The sequence below is a fragment of the Triticum urartu genome, chromosome 5 (genome assembly GCF_003073215.2).
Source record: "Triticum urartu cultivar G1812 chromosome 5, Tu2.1, whole genome shotgun sequence".
Classification (NCBI taxonomy): domain Eukaryota; kingdom Viridiplantae; phylum Streptophyta; class Magnoliopsida; order Poales; family Poaceae; genus Triticum; species Triticum urartu.
In genome coordinates, this window is record NC_053026.1 from 355,955,914 (window position 1) to 355,975,892 (window position 19,979).

Here is a 19,979-nt window from a genome sequence, read left to right on the forward strand (position 1 = left end):
TTAATGACCGTAATTCAAATTTGAATTACATCTACATGCAACGCCTAACCAAAACGGTTTGAAAAATCATATCTGTGTACTTGTGTGCGAGTTAATTCCATGTGTAGTAAATTTGAAGGACTTTTCAAACATATTGGTCTCAGGACATGGACACATGCATACGTATGCATGAAGTGACATGGCATTTCAATTCAAAAAATATAAAAATGATCAGAACACATGAAACATTGGTTGATGTAATGTCATGCAACCAAGATGATGTGGTAAAGAAACTGGCATGTTTGACGAACGTTTGGACACACGCCCTTCACAAACCGGAGCAACGCGCTAGAAGGTTCGTGGTTCCGAGAGGGAACAATGCATGTTTGATGACGAACGGGAGATAGCTTCCTCTTACGGTCTTCAATTTTTTCCTACGTTTAACGTGCAACTGTCATGTGAAAATTTGGTAAATTTCAAGGGTCATTTGACATTCTAAAGACATTTAAGTGATTTTCTAACCATTTAATGACTGTAATTCAAATTTGAACTACATCTACATGCAACGCCTAACCAAAATGGTTTGAAAAATCATATGTTTGTGTACTTGTGTGCGAGTTAATTCCATGTGCAGTAAATTCGATGGAATTTTCAAACATATTGGTGTCAAGGCATGGGCACATGCATGGAGTGCATGCCATGGCATTTTAATTCCAAAAAATTAAAAAATGATCAGAAAAACATGAAACCTTGCTTGATTTAATGGCATGCCACCAAGATGATGTGGTAAAAAAAATTGGCATGTTTGACAAAAGTTTGGACACACACCCCTCACAAACCGGAGCAACTCACTAGAAGGTTTATGGTTCCGAGAGGGAACAATGCATGTTTGCTGACGGATGGGAGATAGCTTCCTATTACGGCCTTCAAATATTTTCCTACATTTAACGTGCACTAATACAGCTGTCATTTGAAAATTTGGAAATTTCCAGGGGTCATTTGACCTTTTAAATATATTAAGTGATTTTCTAACCATTTAATGACTGTAATTCAAATTTGAACTACATCTACATGCAACGCCTAACCAAAACGGTTTGAAAAATCATATTTTTGTGTACTTGTGTGCGAGTTAAAAAATCATCAGATGATATAAATATCTGGTTTTCAAAAAAGAAAATGTAAAGATCTGGCAAGACAACCGGCCCCCACACGATTGGCACTCTATCTCGCGGCTCGAGTTTTGGTGGTGAATGACGGGGATCATTAATCAGACACGGTTCTGCATTGGGAACCGTCAGCTATTATGTTCACACACAGATTTTGGCTATTATGTTCACACATGGATTTTGCTGCGGAAATCGTGTGTAATTCAAACTACAGTACTCATAAATTCCGGTGACCGGTGTGTGTACTATCCCCGTCAATCTATATTCCGGCCGCCAATAAATACTACCTTGCTCACGTCGCCCCACCTGCATTCTCATCTACATCTTCCCCTTGCTCGCCCTCTCTCTCAAATATTTGCCATGGCGCCGCCGGTCTGCCCACGCGCCGACGAGGAGTCGCCGCCCCCCCGAGGACGCTCACTCAATTAGCAGCAATGAGGACCCCTACACGCTGCCTGACGAGGTTGCACCGGACCCCCCCCCCCAACTTTGGATTTGTTTTGGGGCCAGTACAATCTTTGTCTGTGGAAGTTGCTACCGCTGGCTGAGAAACCCAGGCAAGTGGCGTTCAGGAAGGAGATGGCGGAGGAGGAAGCCAGGTACCAGGAGGCCTGTGAAGCCCGTGATGCCGCTTGGAAAAAGGAGGCGGCGGAGCTTTGGGGGCGGGCGCGTCGTCGTACCGAGGAGGTGTACGAAGACGGGTACTTCGCGAGGAAGGTCATAAGCGTTGGGCGCCCGTCGCTGCGTGGAGGTGGGCCGATAAGCTCCAGCGTGTCACCGACGAGCAGCTCCGGTGGGCGCGCAACGAAATGGCAAGATCGGCCTCGCGCGTCCGCCAGCAAGAGGCAGATCGGTACGTCAAGCGCTGCGAGGCGGAGGAGTCGGAGTACTGCCTACGCACTGGGAAGACGTCGCGCACCAGGGAGCTGTTGGCGAGGGATTATTAGTTTTAGTATTGATCGTTTTCAATTTTATGCATTATACCTAGTAGTTAAGTATCATCACGTATATGTGATGATATTTTATATATATATATATATATTCTGTGATGATCTAATGAACAATTAATATATACATATTATGAATTACATTTTTTATCTGTTTTTGTATACCAATTTGAATCTAGCCGTTATCATCCACATATACAGAATGGAAAGCGTATATACACACATTAAAAAACATGTAAGAATGGAAAACAGAGTACACACATTGAAACAGAGCAATAAACAGAGTAATACTATGATTGCTGTGAATACATAGCTATCCACGTCGAAACGACTTTCCAAAATAAAACGCGTCCATGAGACCGTGACCAGCAGCCCTTGCCTAGGTTAGCTCTTGGCTCTGCCTGAACTCGTGCAGGCGTTCGTCCAAGCGGTCGACACGCTCGCGATACATCTGGAGCACGATCTCGAGCTCCAAGTTGGCTATTTCATCGGAGATCACCAGCTCATGGATGCGATGACCATGTTCCTCTACTGCGCCCAGGTGGACACCTGGGCCAAGGAGGCGGTCGAGCCTACGGACCAGCGCGTTGGCATCCAACGGGCCACGAACAAGGCGAACGGCGGCACCCATGCGAACGGCGCGGCAGGTGTTCGGTGCAAGTACGGCGCGGTCGGCTTCTGGTGCAAGTACGATGCCGAGGGCCTCTGCTCACTCCTGGCGAGGAATGGGGGTACTGACGAGACATGTACCCAGCCGCGATGTTGTGTCGACAGCAGGCAAGTGCCGATGGATCCGCTGTTGCTGTGCGGCGCGCCATGCCTCTCGCTCTGTGGCGCTCCAACGGTCTTGCCGTGCGGTGAGCCGCAGCCTATCGGCGTGGACGCGCCTAGCTTGCTCTGCAGCGCGCCATCGATCATGTTGTGCGGCGAGGTGCAACCTGTCGGCGCTAACATGCCTATCTTGATCTGCGGTGCTCAAGCGCCATGTGCCAAAGGTCTGCTCAACCCTGGCGATGACGCGCATCACGACATCGTCCATCGCATTGTCGGGGAGCGCCTCGGCCTCGACGGGCCATGGCGCTTGCTCGTTTTCCTCGTCGACGAGGTTGATGGCAGAGGCATCGCTTTGGTGGGTTGGCATGCTTGGAAAAGGTGGATGTGCTACAGGTGGTGCTTGTCGCCTCCGTGCGTCGTGCGCCCCCTATGCGCAATATAGCAGGGTGACAGGAAACAGGTGAGGAAATGGCGGGAAACGGTGGCATGTTCGTAAAACGCCATCAATTAATGGAAACTTAGCATCGAGCTAGCACAAGTCATAGATGATGATCAGATGAACACGGACCACACTAGGGAACCCGTCGGTGATGAATTCATCAATCCCAAATGGTTGAATACTAGCAAGCGTTTGCCCACAACACACGCGGCCTATTCCATCACAAATAGGTCGAATGGAGGAACTGTATGCCACGTATCGCACATTGTCAAAAAGTAATGCGGTAGACCTTCTTTAATTAACATGTGTTAAAAAATAAAAAATAAGGACCTCCAGCCTGAGCACACTTAACTTGATAGTTTTCTTACATGAGCTACTGGTGGAACAGCTAGTCCTTGCTGATAGGAATGCCTCTTCACATCCTTATGGTGTATCCGGATGACCGCCCGTCTCACAATGGCCAATAGATGTTGTGTGGACAGAGCATATCACATACATCTTATTAGAAGCAATCGTTTGCGTTATTATCGGTCTTTGCACACATTTCTAATTACAGACCCGTTTGCTGCATATCACACACATCTTGTTATATTGAACTGTTTATGTTCTCTTGCCTAATCACGAACAGTTCATCCGAGTGAACCGTATGCTGTATATCGCACACACCTTCATCTGGTCACCCGTTTCTTTTGTGTTGCCTAATCACAAACAGTTCATCCGAGTGAATCATATGTTGTGTATCACACACGCCATCATCTGGCTGCCCGTTTCTTTTGTTCCTCCTCACCGCAAACAGTTAATTGAACTGAACCGTATGCCCTTCATCGCACACACAACTAAAATCTGAATTGTGTTTGATGCGTCCTCAATCGCAAACGTTTTACACATTTCTGACGGTTTTCATACAGCACCGTTTGCGATTATGGCATCGCACACAGTTTCTCGAAGGGTCTCTGATTCTAGTGTCACGTTAGCAGCATCCTGCAGTAGTGCATCAAGATCTATAGAGATAGATCAAGACACTTAACTGGACTTTCACAAAGCACATACCTTGATAAAGTTTTGAAGAAGTTCAAAATGGATCAAGCAAAGAAAGGGTTCTTGCCTGTGTTACAAGGTGTGAAGTTGAGTCAGACTCAATGCCCGACCACTGCAGAAGATAGAGAGAAAATGAAAGTCATTCTCTATGCATCATCCATAGGTTCTATCATGTATGCAATGTTGTATACCATACCTGATGTGTGCCTTGCTATTAGTTTAGCAGAGAGGTACCAAAGTAATTCAGGAGTGGATCACTGGACAGCGATCAAGAACATTCTGAAATACCTGAAAAGGACTAAGGATGTGTTTCTCGTTTATGGAGGTGACAAAGAGCTCGTTGTAAACGGTTACGTTGATGCAAGTTTTGACACTGATCCAGATGACTCTAAGCTACAAACCGAATACGTACTTTTATTGCATGGTGGAGCTGTCAGTTGGTGCAGTTCTAAGCAGAGCGTCGTGGCGGGATCTATGTGTGAAGCAGAATACATAGATGCTTCGGAAGCAGCAAATGAAGGAGTCTGGATGAAGGAGTTCATATCCAATCTAGGTGTAATACCTAGTGCATCGGGTCCAATGAAATTTTTTTATGACAATACTGGTGCAATTACCTTGGCAAAGGAATCCAGATTTCACAAGAGGACCAAGCACATCAAGAGACGCTTCAATTCCATCCGTGATCAAGTCAAGGAGGGAGACATAGAGATTTGCAAGATACATACGGATCTGAATGTTGCAGACCCGTTGGCTAAGCCTCTCTCACGGGCAAAACATGATCATCACCAAGACTCCATGGGTGTTAGAATCATTACTGTGTAATCTAGATTATTGACTCTAGTGCAAGTGAGAGGCTGAAGAAAATATGCCCTAGAGGCAATAATAAAGTTGTTATTTATATTTCCTTATATTATGGTAAATGTTTATTATTCATGCTAGAATTGTATTAACCGGAAACTTAGTACATGTGTGAATACATAGACAAACAGAGTGTCCCTAGTACGCCTCTACTTGACTAGCTCGTTAATCAAAGATGGTTAAGTTTCCTAGCCATGGACATGTGTTGTCATTTGATGAACGGGATCACATCATTAGAGAATGATGTTATGGACTAGACCCATCTGTTAGCTTAGCACTATGATTGTTTAGTTTATTGCTATTGCTTTCTTCATGACTTATACATGTTCCTATGACTATGAGATTATGCAACTCCCGAATACCGGAGGAACACCTTGTGTGCTATCAAACATCACAACATAATTGGGTGATTATAAAGATGCTCTACAGGTGTCTCCGATGGTGTTTGTTGAGTTGGCATAGATCGAGATTAGGATTTGTCACTCCGTATATCGGAGAGGTATCTCTGGGCCCTCTCGGTAATGCACATCACTATAAGCCTTGAAAGCAATGTGACTAATGAGTTAGTTGCGGGATGATGCATTACGGAACGAGTAAAGAGACTTGCCGGTAACGAGATTGAGCTAGGTATGATGATATCGACGATCAAATCTCGGGCAAGTAACATACCGATGACAAAGGGAACAACGTATGTTGTTATGCGGTTTGGACGATAAAGATCTTCGTAGAATATGTAGGAACCAATATGAGCATCCAGGTTCCGCTATTGGTTATTGACCGGAGATGTGTCTCGGTCATGTCTACATAGTTCTCGAACACGTAGGGTCCGCACGCCTAACGTTCGATGATGATATGTATTATGAGTTATGTGATTTGATGTATCGAAGGTTGTTAGGAGTCCCGGATGAGATCACGGACATGATGAGGAGTATCGAAATGGTCGAGACATGAAGATTCATATATTGGAAGGTTACATTCGGACACCGGAATGGTTCGGGTCATTTCGGATAAGTTTCGGAGTACCGGGGGTTACTGGAACCCCCCCCCCCCCGGAAGTTATTGGGCCTCATGGGCCTAGTGGTGGAAGAGAGGAGGCAGGCCAAGAGGTGGCACGCGCCCCCCTAGCCCAAACCGAATTGGACTAGGGCTAGGGGGCCGGGCCCCCCCTTTCCTTCTCTTCTTCCTCTCCTTCCTTCTTCTCCTAATAGGACTAGGAAAGGAGGAAACCTACTCCTACTAGGAGTAGGATTGCCCCCCTTTGGCGTGCCCCTTTGGCCGGCCGGCCTCCTCCTCCCCTCCTATATATACGGGGGAGGGGGGCACCCCATAGACACACAAGTTGATCTTTAGCCGTGTGCGGTGCTCCCTGGACAGTTTTCCACCTTGGTCATATTGTCGTAGTGCTTAGGCGAAGCCCTGCGTCGGTCACTTCATCATCACCGTCACCACGCCGTCATGCTGACGAAACTCACCCTCGGCCTCAGCTGGATCAAGAGTATGAGGGACGTCACCAAACTGAATGTGTGCAGATCGCGGAGGTGCCATGCGTTCGGTACTTGATCGGTTGGATCGCGAAGACGTTTGACTACATCAACCGCGTTACTAAACGCTTCCGCTTTCGGTCTACGATGGTATGTAGACACACTCTCCCCTCTTGTTGCTATGCATCTCCTAGATAGATCTTGCGTGATCGTAGGAGTTTTTTTTTTGAAATATTGCGTTGCCCAACACATCGCGTGGAGGCCCAAGAGTAAGACATGGTGGATGGGCTCGGAGTCACCGTTGGCCACATCGGTGTCGTTGTGAGCAGGAGCTAGGCGGCCTTGGATTCGACTGCGATATGTATGCGGTTGCCGTGCCCAGTATAGGGCATCTGTTGGAGAAGTGTGGTGCCCTATTATAGGGCTATTGTTGGAGTAAAAAATCAGGTCATGCAAAATCAACTTTTTGGTGCCCTATCATAGGGAGATACTATTGGAGATGCTCTAAGTCGTCCGTGTATAGTGCAGCTCATGCATACAATATTTCCTTTGCACTGGACAAGTTCTCTAGCTGACCATTAGGGCCATCCACCCGCAGAATGGAAGAAACAAACTAAGAGCATATACGGCTGGGCGCTCCAGACTGGCTTCAAACGTCCGGGCGGATGGCCCGGTCAAAAAAAACCCGACCCAAAGGGCTCCTCTTATCGTCCATGAACGTCCGGACTGACCGGCATCCCTCATATTCAGCCTAAATCTGGGGGGGTATGGGGAGGCCCAGGCGCGTCTGTTACGCCAGACCAGAGCTCGATCCCACCATAAATTGCACCAAACCCCCCTACGACCTAGCTTATTCCACTTGTTCCCCTCATGTCTTCTTCCTTCTCCGCGCCGGTCCTCTCCTTACTCCACTGCCACCATTGTTCCACCGCCGTTATGAGCCCTCAGCTCCGGCCAGGACCGCCACAACAATTCTCGTTGCCCAGACGCCACCGCGATACGTCCAACAACTCTCAGAGTGCACCTTGACCTCTATGTGTTCAAGACATTGTTCGACTAGATATTTGTGATTTATTCGTAACAAAACAATGGAATAGGATGGTTCGTTGGACAAGGAATATGGACTGACAGAGCTTGACGAATTATTCAAAATGAGTTCTTCAATTCATCATATTCTAACGAAGAAGCCGAGATGATTATGCTCATGAGCATCCAACGGGAGATGGACCGGGAGGTGGAGCACGTTCTCAACTTCAAGGGCTCTGTCAAAGGGAGAAGAGTTCTGAACCAGGATAGGGTCTCTGGAGCACGGGTGCTCTACAATGACTACTTTGCTCCTGACCCAACTTTCGCTGATGAGCCATGGTTTCGTCGTCGTTGTCGCTTGCGCGAACCATTGTTCTTGCGCATTGTGGAGGGGGTGGAGGCACACGATGGCTACTTCAAGTTCACCAGGGAATGTTTCAGACAACTGTCATTCTCTGCTAAGCAGAAGTGCACGGCTGTTCCGAGGGTGCTTGCACTTGGTACTGCTGTCGATGTCGTTGGTGAGATGGTCCGGATACGGGAGACCACATGCCTAAAGACCACTCTGAGGTTTGCCCGCGCCGTGGTGTAGGCGTTTTGAGCATAGTATCTAAGAGAACCAAATGCGCGGGATAATAAAAGTTGATGGCTATTGGAGAGGCAAGAGGTTTTTCAGGTATGCTCGATTCAATTGATTGCATGCAGTGGTAGTGGAAGAATTACACCAAAGTTTTGTAGGGTATGTACCAATGTCACATAAAAGAGACCACCATCATATTGGAAGCAGTGGCATCACATGACTTACTGATTTGGCATGCTTTTTTGGAATGTCCGGTTCTCGCAATGACATTAATGTGCTTTAGCGATCTCCTGTATTTAGGAGACTTTGCAATGTGGAATAGCCGCCGCGCAACTACACTGTCAACGGCCGCGACTACAACATGGGGTACTACTTGCTGATGGTATCTATCTTCGGTGGGCGGCATTTGTGAAGAGCATATCTTATTCCCAAGGTAACAAATAAAGCCGATTTGCAACAATGCTGAAAGTAGTTAGGAAGGATGTGGAGAGGGCATTTGGAATGCTTCAAACTTGTTGGGGAATTGTTCGTGGAGCTGCACTGATGTGGGAATCAGAGACTTTGTGGCAGCTGATGACATGTTGTGTCATTTTACTCAATATGATTATCGAGTACAAGGGTGATGGGGTAGTCCAAACCAATAATTTTGAAGCGCCTGGGGAACAAGTCCACATTCCAGAAGATCAAGACACAGATCAGGTCAGGTTATGAATTTTCTATAGATGCATCAGAATCTTCAAGATCATCAAGTGCACGCGCAGCTACTCAATAATCTTACGGGGCATATATTGACCCACAATAGAAACCAAAAAACTAATGTTTGAATTGGGCACCTAAAATAAATTTTATGTTTTTTTAACACAAAATTTATGTTTGAACTATATATTTTTCACTACCAACAAATGTTATTTATGTGTGACATTTACGTGCATGATGGGCGTGCATGAATTTGCATGAGTTCGAGGGTTTGAATTTGAGTTGTACATTTGTTCGGCTGACCAAATGAGGGGCCGTCGGATGCTGTCCGTGAACGCATATGCGGGCATAAGGGAGGGCGGGGATTTGACAAGCCCGGCTATAGACGCTATAGCAACAGGGACGAGTACTTTTTTTTTAACAATAACAAGAGGGACGAGTACTTATTCATGTTGCTTTTTTATAAGGTAAGATAGCAACCGTGAGTTTTCTTAAACACATCAAAAAGGTAAGGATGTAAGGTAATGGTGCTAACAGCTCGGCTGGAACAGTGAAGATCAAGAAACAAAATGCGTACTATCGTAACCAAGCGCGGTCGTGCTCTAGGTTTGTTTACCAACACATACCGAATTAAGCAGCTTTTTCGAGAATCAAATTAAGCGTCTGGAATGATTATTATTAACATCTTCCAACCAAAAAAGCACACTAGGTGACATATTCCTGGATGGCTCAAACACGATGCTACAAGTGTTACGCAGCTGCAGCTCTTGTTGGAAAAGAAAAGACATGACGATCGATGCCGATGATCTGTTGCACCATCCTGCCTGCCCATTCGGAGGAACGCAGGCACGCACGCGCTGGTAGCCTGGTACGATGGGGCTTGGTGGAGGTCATCGCTTTTTGCTCGCATTACGAGAAAGGTTGTCACATCCACTGCCCTTTTCCGTGACAGGGCCCAACTCGGCTCTCGGGGTTTCAATTTGGTGCGACCGATGATTCTGTCCCCTCGACCATTTCTCTTTTGAGAAGAAAAAGGGCAGACAGATCCCAGACGCCATGGCCCATGCGAACCAGCCAGCAAAGACAGGTCAGTAGTCAAACCCTATCAGGGTACACGGTTCCCGCCAGATTCCGCTTAAACCTAAACAAGAGGAAGAGAAGACGCTGTTGCCAGCGCGGGGCTCCAATACGTTCGACGACATGAATGAAGAAAAGGGGAAAGGATGGGTGGAATGGAACCTGCAAGCATCAGCGCACCACCTGGGTCGTCCGTACGAAGCTGTCTTGCTTTCACTAAACAAAGCATGATGATTCGAATCAAATAGATAAAGATCAAAGCGCTAAAGGTACATCGTTGGGTTCGAGACCAGTGGAATAAAATCTGCCGCAATGCCATGCTCTGAGCTCTGACCCCCTGAGAACTTTTGACAAGCCGAAGGCTTTCAACAGCCAGCCCAAGCCACGCTCTTCAGCAGACAGGCAATGTGATAACGCTGGTGAACCCAAAGGCACGAATCTGACACCATAAATCTGATGGGATCACTTTTCTCACAGTATCATGGATAGTGCACATGAACAATTTAACAGATTCAGCATTCAGGTTAACAAGGCAGTATCAATTCCATGTTTGGTATACGGAATGACGCTGCAAGGCAAGGAAACCGGTATTATGCGACGCAGTTCTTCACCTCACCTGCCCAAAAAATGCACAGGATCCTTTGTCCCACAGAGAAATGTAAGACGAGGAGCCCAAAATAACATCACAGTAAATTTTTTATCTTGGAAGGCATGGACAATCCATATCAACACAACAGGAGACTTTCATCCCACTAGTCGGTTACTAAGCACAGGAAAAATTAAGTAAATCAAAGCAATGCAGCACAGATCACAGGCTTAGGACTGGGAGTGAGCTTCAACACTGATAATACAGGCCATTTCAACACAAGATCTGGAACTAAATAAACTTAGTGCATATATCCAGTTAAAGAGGTGTGAAACAGACTAAAGGAAAAGCATACGGAAATTCTAGAGCTAGGGCTGTCACTTTAGACAAGGAGAAAAGGGTGGATTCAGATAGCAACTAATAGCCCTCCATTGGTGCAACCAAAATGAGGTGCCGGTAAACCAAGATCCCAACAGCACTTTCGGGCTATTTGGTGCGATGACGCCATATGATCCTTGCGCGCCAACATTCGCAATGACCTGCCACCAAAGGTAAATGAAGCAGTGGTGATTGCTGCGAGTAAAATCATTTTACACTTCACTAATGTTAAACAAAATGCTGGGAAAGTAAAGGTTTAGAACATGGGGGTTAACATAATTTGTATTCATATAGCATGAGCTCTTCTAGCACGATGCGACGAGGACAGGTCACCTGGTCAACTCTTCTACGTTTTACAAGTAATGAGTAAATGATTTCCTGCATAGCAGGCTCACTACTATAAAAAGGCATAGCTTTGCATGCTCAAGTTCTCAACTACGACCATGCCAGGCGATATCTGTTTTCTCGCATTGTGTACTAGACGAAGGGCTTATGAATCAGCACACTGTTTGCAAAATGTGTTGACAAAGACGCAAATTTTACTATTAGGATTACTATGATGTCTCACCAGATGTTAAGCTTCTGACCAAAACTACTCCATAAACATGAGTGAGCACATAAAGATGCATCAATTGGCCACTGGAAATGCTCTGTGAACTTGTGTAACAAAAACATAATACACCTCGAGATCTCATAGGTCCAATGGACCAAATGACATACTGCTTCTTGAGCAAATCAGTTTCCCTTGTTGCCTAACATGGCAAGGTTCTGACTAAAATCCTTTCTAGTAGGTGAAACAGCATGGCCAGATTTTATACCAGCAAACAAAGAGAAAAATAGATAAAGGCGATACCGTCAATAATAATTTAACTATAAGGGAACATTTTATAAATTTCACCGATAAACTAAATAAGAGTTTCAACTAGAGAATATACAAACCAGCCCAACTGGAAGCCTAAAATGCACTAGTATAAATAGGGTATTAATAGATTAATTATGTATTCTTAGTGGAAATGGTACAGAAAAGGCGAAAAGCATATATTTCTGGGAAGCAGTTACCTTGGTTCTATTGCTGGCCACCAGGTTTTGATTGTTTATGTATCTGCTGAAGCAGTGTTGCTGCCAACTGCAATGTTGCTTGAAGGCGTTTTTGAGGATCTCCGTCAAGGTCTTCCTGGGCAGACAGCTGCTGGCCCATCTGCTGGGCAGAAGGAAGCAAAGTTTGCATTGACGCACCGCTAGAAGTAGTAAGCTGCTGAAAGGGGGGAGGGCCTGCCGGAAGTGGGGGAACAAATGACCCCAAAGGTACGGAAGAATGAGCTGCACTCACGAAAACATGCATAGGTGGTAAATGCAAAGTCGTGTGACAAGAGATATATCATTGGCTAGAAGCATAATGTGTGGGTTTGATGGTAGTGAACCTTGTATTGGCGGCGGATGGGCCTGTAATTGCGATGGGACAGATGGTGGAACCGGTAACTGCGAGTTGTGGACAGGGATTGAACCTGAGCTATCTGGCATCACTGAAGCATGATTAGCATTCTGTATGAATCGACCTGAGCTGTCTGGCATCACTGAAGCATGCTCACGTGGATTATAGTTCTGTATGAATCCTGATTGTCTGTTTGAGCTGCCTACTGGGAAGCCAGCTTCTACGCCTCGTTGGTTTTGTTGTGCAAGAAGAGTAGCCAGCTGTGCAAGTTGCACCGGTGGGAGCGATACTGGGGCAGATGGAGTTTGTTGAGGTCTAACTACCTGCTGCGATGGAGGTTGAGGTGATTTCATAGAAGGTAAGGACATGTTTGACGCTTCACCTGGTGCATACCCTGATGGTGTGCCTTTTGGTATTCCCTGAGTAGCAAATGAGTACGGCTCTGATGTCCTATCATTTTGTGTATGTGAGACTGCACTTGCAGCCAAAGAATTGAAATTACCGGAACCTGGACTTGGGCCATTATTATTGGACCATCCTGAGGGCCACAAATTTGGGAATTGCTGGTGCTGGCCTTGTGCCGTTTCCCTGCGGGAGTCTGGTGCTGGCATTTGTTGAGGTAACTGAGAGGCCAGATATGGAGAAGCATTCGCAAACTTGTAAGGTGGAATAAAATCTGTACTTGCAGGAGTATAGACTCCAGTAGATGGCTGGAGATAATCTGGACCCTGAGGAACTGTCCTCGTATCTGGAGGGTTGAGTCTTCTCAATGCATCTTGATCCTCATGACTACTCACATCAGTGTTCAGATAACTCGCAGAAGATGTAGGCATTTTCTCCGATGCTTCTGGTTGACGATTTGCAGAGGTCAGGTCTGGATTTGCCTGCTGAAACTTCAGAATGACTCCAGATATGCTCACTTTTCCTGGCACCCTAAGTACATGTTCAGAAAAGTCTGACGGTGGAACAAGAAACAAGGTGCTCCTTTCTCCAAGTTTACAAACTGCAGCACGCTGCTTATCACCAAGGTAGTTCATGAAATCATTATAAGCTGCCATGTCAGCATCATTTTCTGGGACAAAAAATACCACCCAACTGCTAGCAGCTTCATAGTAATGTTTAGAAAGCATCTCCAAGTTTGTCCTAGCAGTGCAGTCCAGAAAGTCAGGCCTGAAAAACAGGAAATCATCAGGTTGACTATCAGAAAAGAATTAGACTTGTGGTTGAATGAGAGATACTGAAATATAGAACAAGTTGAAGAGAACAAATATCGAAGTGAACTACATACTCCCTCGGTTCATTTATATAAGGTGTAAACTTATATCTTTGTTAAGAAACAATTATGATGATGAGAAAATTCAATGGAAGAGATGTTGTGTTAAATACTGCACTTCAGAAAAAAAGGGCAAAAAAATATCCAAACTTACAGCATGAAGTTAAGGACCTTCCCGACAGGGAAGCACCGAGCTCGGCAGATTGGTGTGCCCCCCTTTGCTATTGTGCCATTCCAGCTCCACTCTTCTTTAGGAAGAAGAGGTCCATGATGTTCAGGAGTTGATCTGTCCACTTCCCTTGCATGCATAGCAAAACTATTTTGGGAACGCCACGGTTCATGGTTATCAACAGGTGGGTTTGGATTCCTTAAAGGTTCAATGTAATTTCTACCATGCGCCAGGGGAGGTTCATAGGTTATGGGGTGTGCATCATCTTCCCGCAGATCACGGAAGGGCCTCCTTGGGTAGCCAGAGTCAACATGCCCTCGATCAAATTCAGAGAAAGGATATTCGGGAAGTTCAGCATCATGCAATTCACCAGTCCTCAGCTTCTTTGACAATGGGTATGAATGATCATCTGCATCCCAAGAATCTTCCAATGGGAAGGGTCTTCGAGGTCGCTCAAAAGGAATACTGTGCCATGGTGTTTCAACCCTAACGGTAGGGCTACTTCTGTGTTGTTCATATATGTCTTCAGACATCCTTCTCTCTGGACCCAACCCTCGCATCCTAAAAGGTTCAAAATTAGAAACATGACCAGACTCTATTTGAGGTCCGCGTCGAAGATAATTATCCCTGCTGAAGCCCACATCATCAGCATCTCTCAGTAACCTTTCAGGGCCAGCACGCAGTGATGACATGCGGAGATCTCTCGGAGGACTATCAAAACGCCTTGGCCTAGTAAAGGCCTCAAAATCTTGGTCTTCAAATATAGACCTAGACCGAACACTACGGTTTATGTGGGGGGAATACGGGGCAACGGACGAACATCTTCCAACTTCTGCTGCAACCCCTTCATTACGAGAAAAGCATATGCTTACTCTTGGGTTATTGAAAAGCCTCCCCTGAAGTGCTTCTTTTGCCCTGCATGCCGCTGTAATGGTAGTGTACTTAACAAATCCATAGGTGCGGCCTGGGAATGTTGTTATCTTGACAATCTCGCCAAAAGGAGAGAAGGCTTCCCACAGAGCTGCTTCATCTGCCTTTAGACCAGCAGGAAAACCTATCCATAAAACCTCACTAGGTTCTGTAGACTTATTTCTTTTAGATTTATCAACTGATTTTTCAGGGCTTGTTTGGTGTTTTCTTCCATGTTCAATAAAATGTCTCTCATCAGAAGATTGTGCATGTCTGTCATCCACATAGCTACCTGAAGACTTATCCTGTAAATTCAAATACTTCAGGTAACCTGTCACCACTAGATATACGGAACAGCATAATAAAGATAATGAGGGATACGGTGATACCAATACAAGGCATTAAAGTAAGCAGACAGACAGAATCATAAGTTTAATTAGTCCTGATCATTAAGTGTTAAGTTAAACGAGACAGAACAACCGGCCAGGTAGACTTCCCATGGCAATAAACACAACTCAACTGGCTATAATCATAACTTATATTAGTACCAAGAACTACTTAGAAATGGGTCTCTTGGCTCTTCTAGAGCACAACACAACTTCCTTAAATGGTGAGACTAAGAAATAACCTCAGTTCGGAAGCAAGTCCAATCAGATAACTTCCCAAGTACTCTGATGTAGATTGTGAGCCAATTTCCTATTTTCGGAAACAAAAACTTGCCCTTTAGACCAAGGAGTGACATGTTCACGAATGATTGGAAGCTATAGAGCTACTTAAGCCAGGCCAATGGGGAACAGTCATTCCCTCTGGAACGTAAGGATCAAAACATTCTGCACCCCATGCTGATTTAGAGCTACTACTTTTCCAGTTAGTCAATAAGGATCGGACACCCATATCCCAGGAGCATACAAACCCGTTGCACAAAATGTGCCAAAGCCAAAAGCAAACCGCCCTCGCAAGAACTAAATGAATGCTAGAGATCTTGGGCAAGTCCAAAGAATAATTTTCCTTCCAGTCATCAGAGTATTTCAGGACAGATAATACTCAGCCAATGTGTACGTCCTCGATACTGGAAAGTCTCGGCAGATTTCAATTTATACTTAATATAAAACAACTTCTATAAACTACTCAAGCCTACAATAAACTATACTTCTGGTTTTGTTTGCCCGCGATCTGGCAGAACAGACATGTGTAATGGTATTTTATCAGATATTATGAGTGAATTGTAGAAATTCCAATGTGTTTGTGGCACGAGTTAGCGAAGACCCCAGGCACTCACATAACCACAATTATTTTCTGAGCGTTGCACATAATCCAAGATACTGTGGCTCAAATGTTGCACAGAAAGCACTGGACATTTGAACAGAAGAAGCTCCTGGCAAGCTGCAATGAAAGAAGTGTTCAAAGATGGTGTGTGTGTGTGTGTGTGTGTGTGTGACAGGCAGCAAGGAGATCTTGGTTTGTAACCAATTACACATGGTTTCATTAAACATTTTGCTAAAAACATTGGACCATGCACACTTGCTTGTATAGCCGAGGTTTTCTGTGACTTGTGCTGCTATATTTGGTTTCTTTTGAATTTACTTTAATAATTTTGGAGAAGAAAGAAAAAAAGTTGCACAGCAATAGCAGTTCGTGCTCTGGCAACCAATACAGCTTCCCTTCCGTCTAGCCACCATTATCCACAGTTCTCAATCTTTAGGTTTTGATTCCCCATTGGAACATATGAGAAACTTTGACATAATGGATAAATTAGCATTCAGCTCTTCACTCTCCCCTCCCTCTCTTATGGCCTAGTGCTTAGGCACAAAATAGGACATGGTTACAGAGTCATCAGCTGCGCATGGCTTACTTATTGTATTTACCTGTCAGCTATCTTTCAGTGTTTTTTGAATGTATGCATATACCTACAAAAAACCAGGGAACTGTACCCTATCAGTATCCCCATTCCAGTATCTCATGTTAGTGCTTAGGTTGGCATTTTTATTCCTCCCGTAGATTAGCAGAAATTAGTTCACCTGCAGTCTATTACTTTCTTGTTTCTTAATGCTATTTTTAATTCGAGACTCAAGCTCATTAATTTGGAGTCACTGTGATGAGTCATGACAAACAATCCTGCACTCCTCGTCCAGGCAAGGTAGTTCTTTGTTTCCTACAGGAACTGGGCAAGTCAAAAGAGCTGGGGTGGTGAAGCTGGTGAGGTACACCAGGATGATTTTGCAATGTTATTAATATGTCAACAGGAACAGGTACTCATTTGTCTCCAAATAATTAAGCCAAGGAGCTGCTTCATCTATTGTGATTATAGCAGGATGACTGTGTTACCATGTCCTGAAAATGATTATATCATCAGTTATGAATTGGGGCACAGTAATCAAAACATTATGTACATGTGGACATTCCAATCAACCTCCCACATGCCTGTGATTATATCCAGCCTATTTGGCTAGTTACAACGCTTACCGGCTAATTATACAAATACATTGGAGACAGAAGACCACCTGTTCTAGTCTAATCGGACAAATTTTAGAACAGCACTTATCCATGACTAGTCAATGATGTAACTAACAGTATACGCCTGGTGGTAAGGCCACCTTTTTTCTTCTTCAACTGAAAAGATCTTCCATACAAACATGTCGTCATAGAAATGCAAGACCTATGCACATACTGCTATCGGATCAACAAGCTAGATTGGTCTGTCAAAAGCCGCACCTATGCCCATACCCTTTCTGATTATTTTGACCTTGTATTATCTGATAAGACCATAAGCATGTACGTGAGGTTGTAGAAGAGATAGCTTGGAATACTCAATGCTGTCAAGCAACTACTTCAACCAAAATTGTAGCCTTCTGTTTTCCATTTGGAACAAAGCTGACCACATAAGCACAACTATGGTGCTATAAACATATGTTACATCACTGTGAATATAACATAGAAAGAACTTGTCATGGGCGCACATCACTTTTGGATCATTGGTTTTTAACTAGGAATCAGTTGATGAAGCTACAAAAAAACAGATCGAGGCAACCTCACATTGATGCTGAATGAGCTGGAGCTGACATACACTTCTATCATCTAGCTGAACCTTTTGGCCAGTATTGGCATAAGGTGGAATCATAGATGGTGTCTATGTCAGATAATGAAGATCATCACATGTAACTACCCAAGAAGCTTGATTGATTGATCAGCCTAGCAGTCTGTTCGGTAGCGGAAACTGTGCATCATATTTTATATGAATTCTGAGGAGGGGGGGGGGGGTCAGCCAGAAAGAATTATTTTACGGAAAGTCAGGGAGTTACAATAGATAAATATGTGTGTCTTGTTGATAGCACAAACAGAATAAAGAACAATTGAAACTGTCAGATAAATGTGTGTGTCCTGTTCATAGCACAAACAGGCAAGTAAAGCTGCAAATGATGTCTTTTACATGGTTCACATTGCAATAACAGGTCTGAGTAAACTTAACGATGACGAGTATTGAGAAAAAGTATCGGGTACCCACTGCCAAGAGAATTTAGTGCGGACATGTCAATATATTAAATGATCTTGACATGTTGCACTTGCTGAAAACCTTCTCTGATGTTTCATATGCAATCGAACGCGCATCTTATTTTTGACCAAAAAAAGGAATATTCATTTCTCTCATGCAGCACAATTTTTTTCTGATGTTGCCTTACAATGTTTTTCATCTTTAGAAAATGTGCTACTTTCAACATATGGAACATCGGATCAACGTTCATGATCTTCAGATGAGAAGATTTCTCAAGCTAACATTGTACCTGGTCTCCTAAAGACTGTCTTTTGGAGGTTTTATCGTGCCGTGCCCTAAATGGAAGCTAGATTATAACCAAATTGTCGAGCTGAGACATTGGGTAAGCTGTGATAATTGTTGATATATTCAATCTGAGGTGTGAACTATTTGTTTTCATAGTACACCTGTCTGTAAAGGGTTGCTGATGCATAGACACGGTATGTGATCATTATTTGGTTACGGTGGAGCCTGGGGTTCAAAGATCATCTTCGCAATGAATCCAATTGATCCATATGAAGTTTTGCATCATTCAAAAGAAAGAAGAGCCTTCTATTTTATTTATCATGCACATTATATATGTGAGCCTGTTTTTGTTCTGGATTTTTTCCTCAGAGTAATCCTGTGCATCCTAAATTTTAACTACTCACACACAGTTTATCTTGACTCCTGAGACTTGGTTATACTAATTCCAAAATTCATGATCACACACAGGACAAGAAAAGCACACTGCACCAATGATGCGTTTGAAACAAAGCATATGTTGACCAACAATTCTAGAAAAGTGCGGCAAACCGTGATCGGGGCGGGAGGAAGTTCAACACTAACCCCCTTGGAAAACTCAATCCTAACGGGCGTTCCTTGGAGCCGGGCCCCCTGCAGTTCCCGGACCGCAGCGATGGCGTCCTGCTCCCGCATGAAGCTCACGAAGGCGAAGGTCCGGCCAGGGTCGCGGGTGACGCGCTCGATGTCGCCGCACCGGTGGAACAACTGCGAAAGGTCAGAGGCGGTGACGCCCGGGGCCAGGCTGCCCACCCAGAGATGCCGAGACGGCGGCGCCACGCCCCACCCGGAGGAGCGCCGCGGCGTCGGCGGTGGATCATCGCGGCCGCCGAGACGGGGCGAGCCGTCGCCCCTCCCGCCGCTGAATCTCCCCCTGCCCCCGCCTCCGCCGCCTCCGCGGCCTCGCCCCCGGCCCCTCCCCAGCTGCAAAGAAGTAACCCGACGCGATTAGTCGGAGCAAACCGCGATTCCATCGACAGCAGCGTCTACGAGACGAGCGTGAGAGGAAGTACCATTGGTTTTGTGGCGGCGGCGGAGAGGGTTTGCGCCGGCGTCGGCTGGAATGCTAGGGTTCCGGAGGGAGGGATGGATGAGGCGGCCGATGCCCGATGGGCACTTCCTTGTATTTTCGCTTAATAATCAGAACTTTCACTGCTTTATTACGGGCTGCTTTGTCGCGCCTTAACAGTTACTGGATTTTGCTAGTCAGGGCAAAAACTAGGAGCACGTCTGATTAAAAAAAAAACTAGGTGCACGTACTGTGGTCGATAAAGCCATCAAGGGTCTTTTCTTGTTTCTGGAAAAAAAAGGTCTTCTCTTTTTGAAAAAACCTTCTACGCTGCTTATGCTCGCATTTTTC

General features: G+C 45.1%; 1 protein-coding gene across 1 annotated transcript; it reads right to left on the reverse strand.

The window, feature by feature from the left end:
- Positions 1-10,884: 10,884 nt before the first annotated feature.
- LOC125508987 (flowering time control protein FPA) lies at positions 10,885-19,778 on the reverse strand. Its single transcript, XM_048673810.1, has 6 exons — positions 19,633-19,778; positions 19,166-19,543; positions 13,885-15,113; positions 12,447-13,627; positions 12,085-12,345; positions 10,885-11,186 (listed from the first exon to the last, which is right to left on the reverse strand). Exons 1-5 carry the CDS (start codon positions 19,633-19,635, stop codon positions 12,092-12,094), a joined length of 3,045 nt encoding a protein of 1,014 aa, XP_048529767.1. The 5' UTR covers positions 19,636-19,778; the 3' UTR covers positions 10,885-11,186; positions 12,085-12,091.
- Positions 19,779-19,979: the final 201 nt, after the last annotated feature.

Excerpts from the sequence above, each read along its gene's own strand:
- LOC125508987 (XM_048673810.1), bottom strand. Across the intron at positions 13,628-13,884 it reads AAGGTCCTTAACTTCATGCT|GCCTGACTTTCTGGACTGCA; the intron begins GTAAGTTTGGAT and ends CCTGTTTTTCAG. Across the intron at positions 12,346-12,446 it reads CCATCCGCCGCCAATACAAG|CTCATTCTTCCGTACCTTTG; the intron begins GTTCACTACCAT and ends TCGTGAGTGCAG.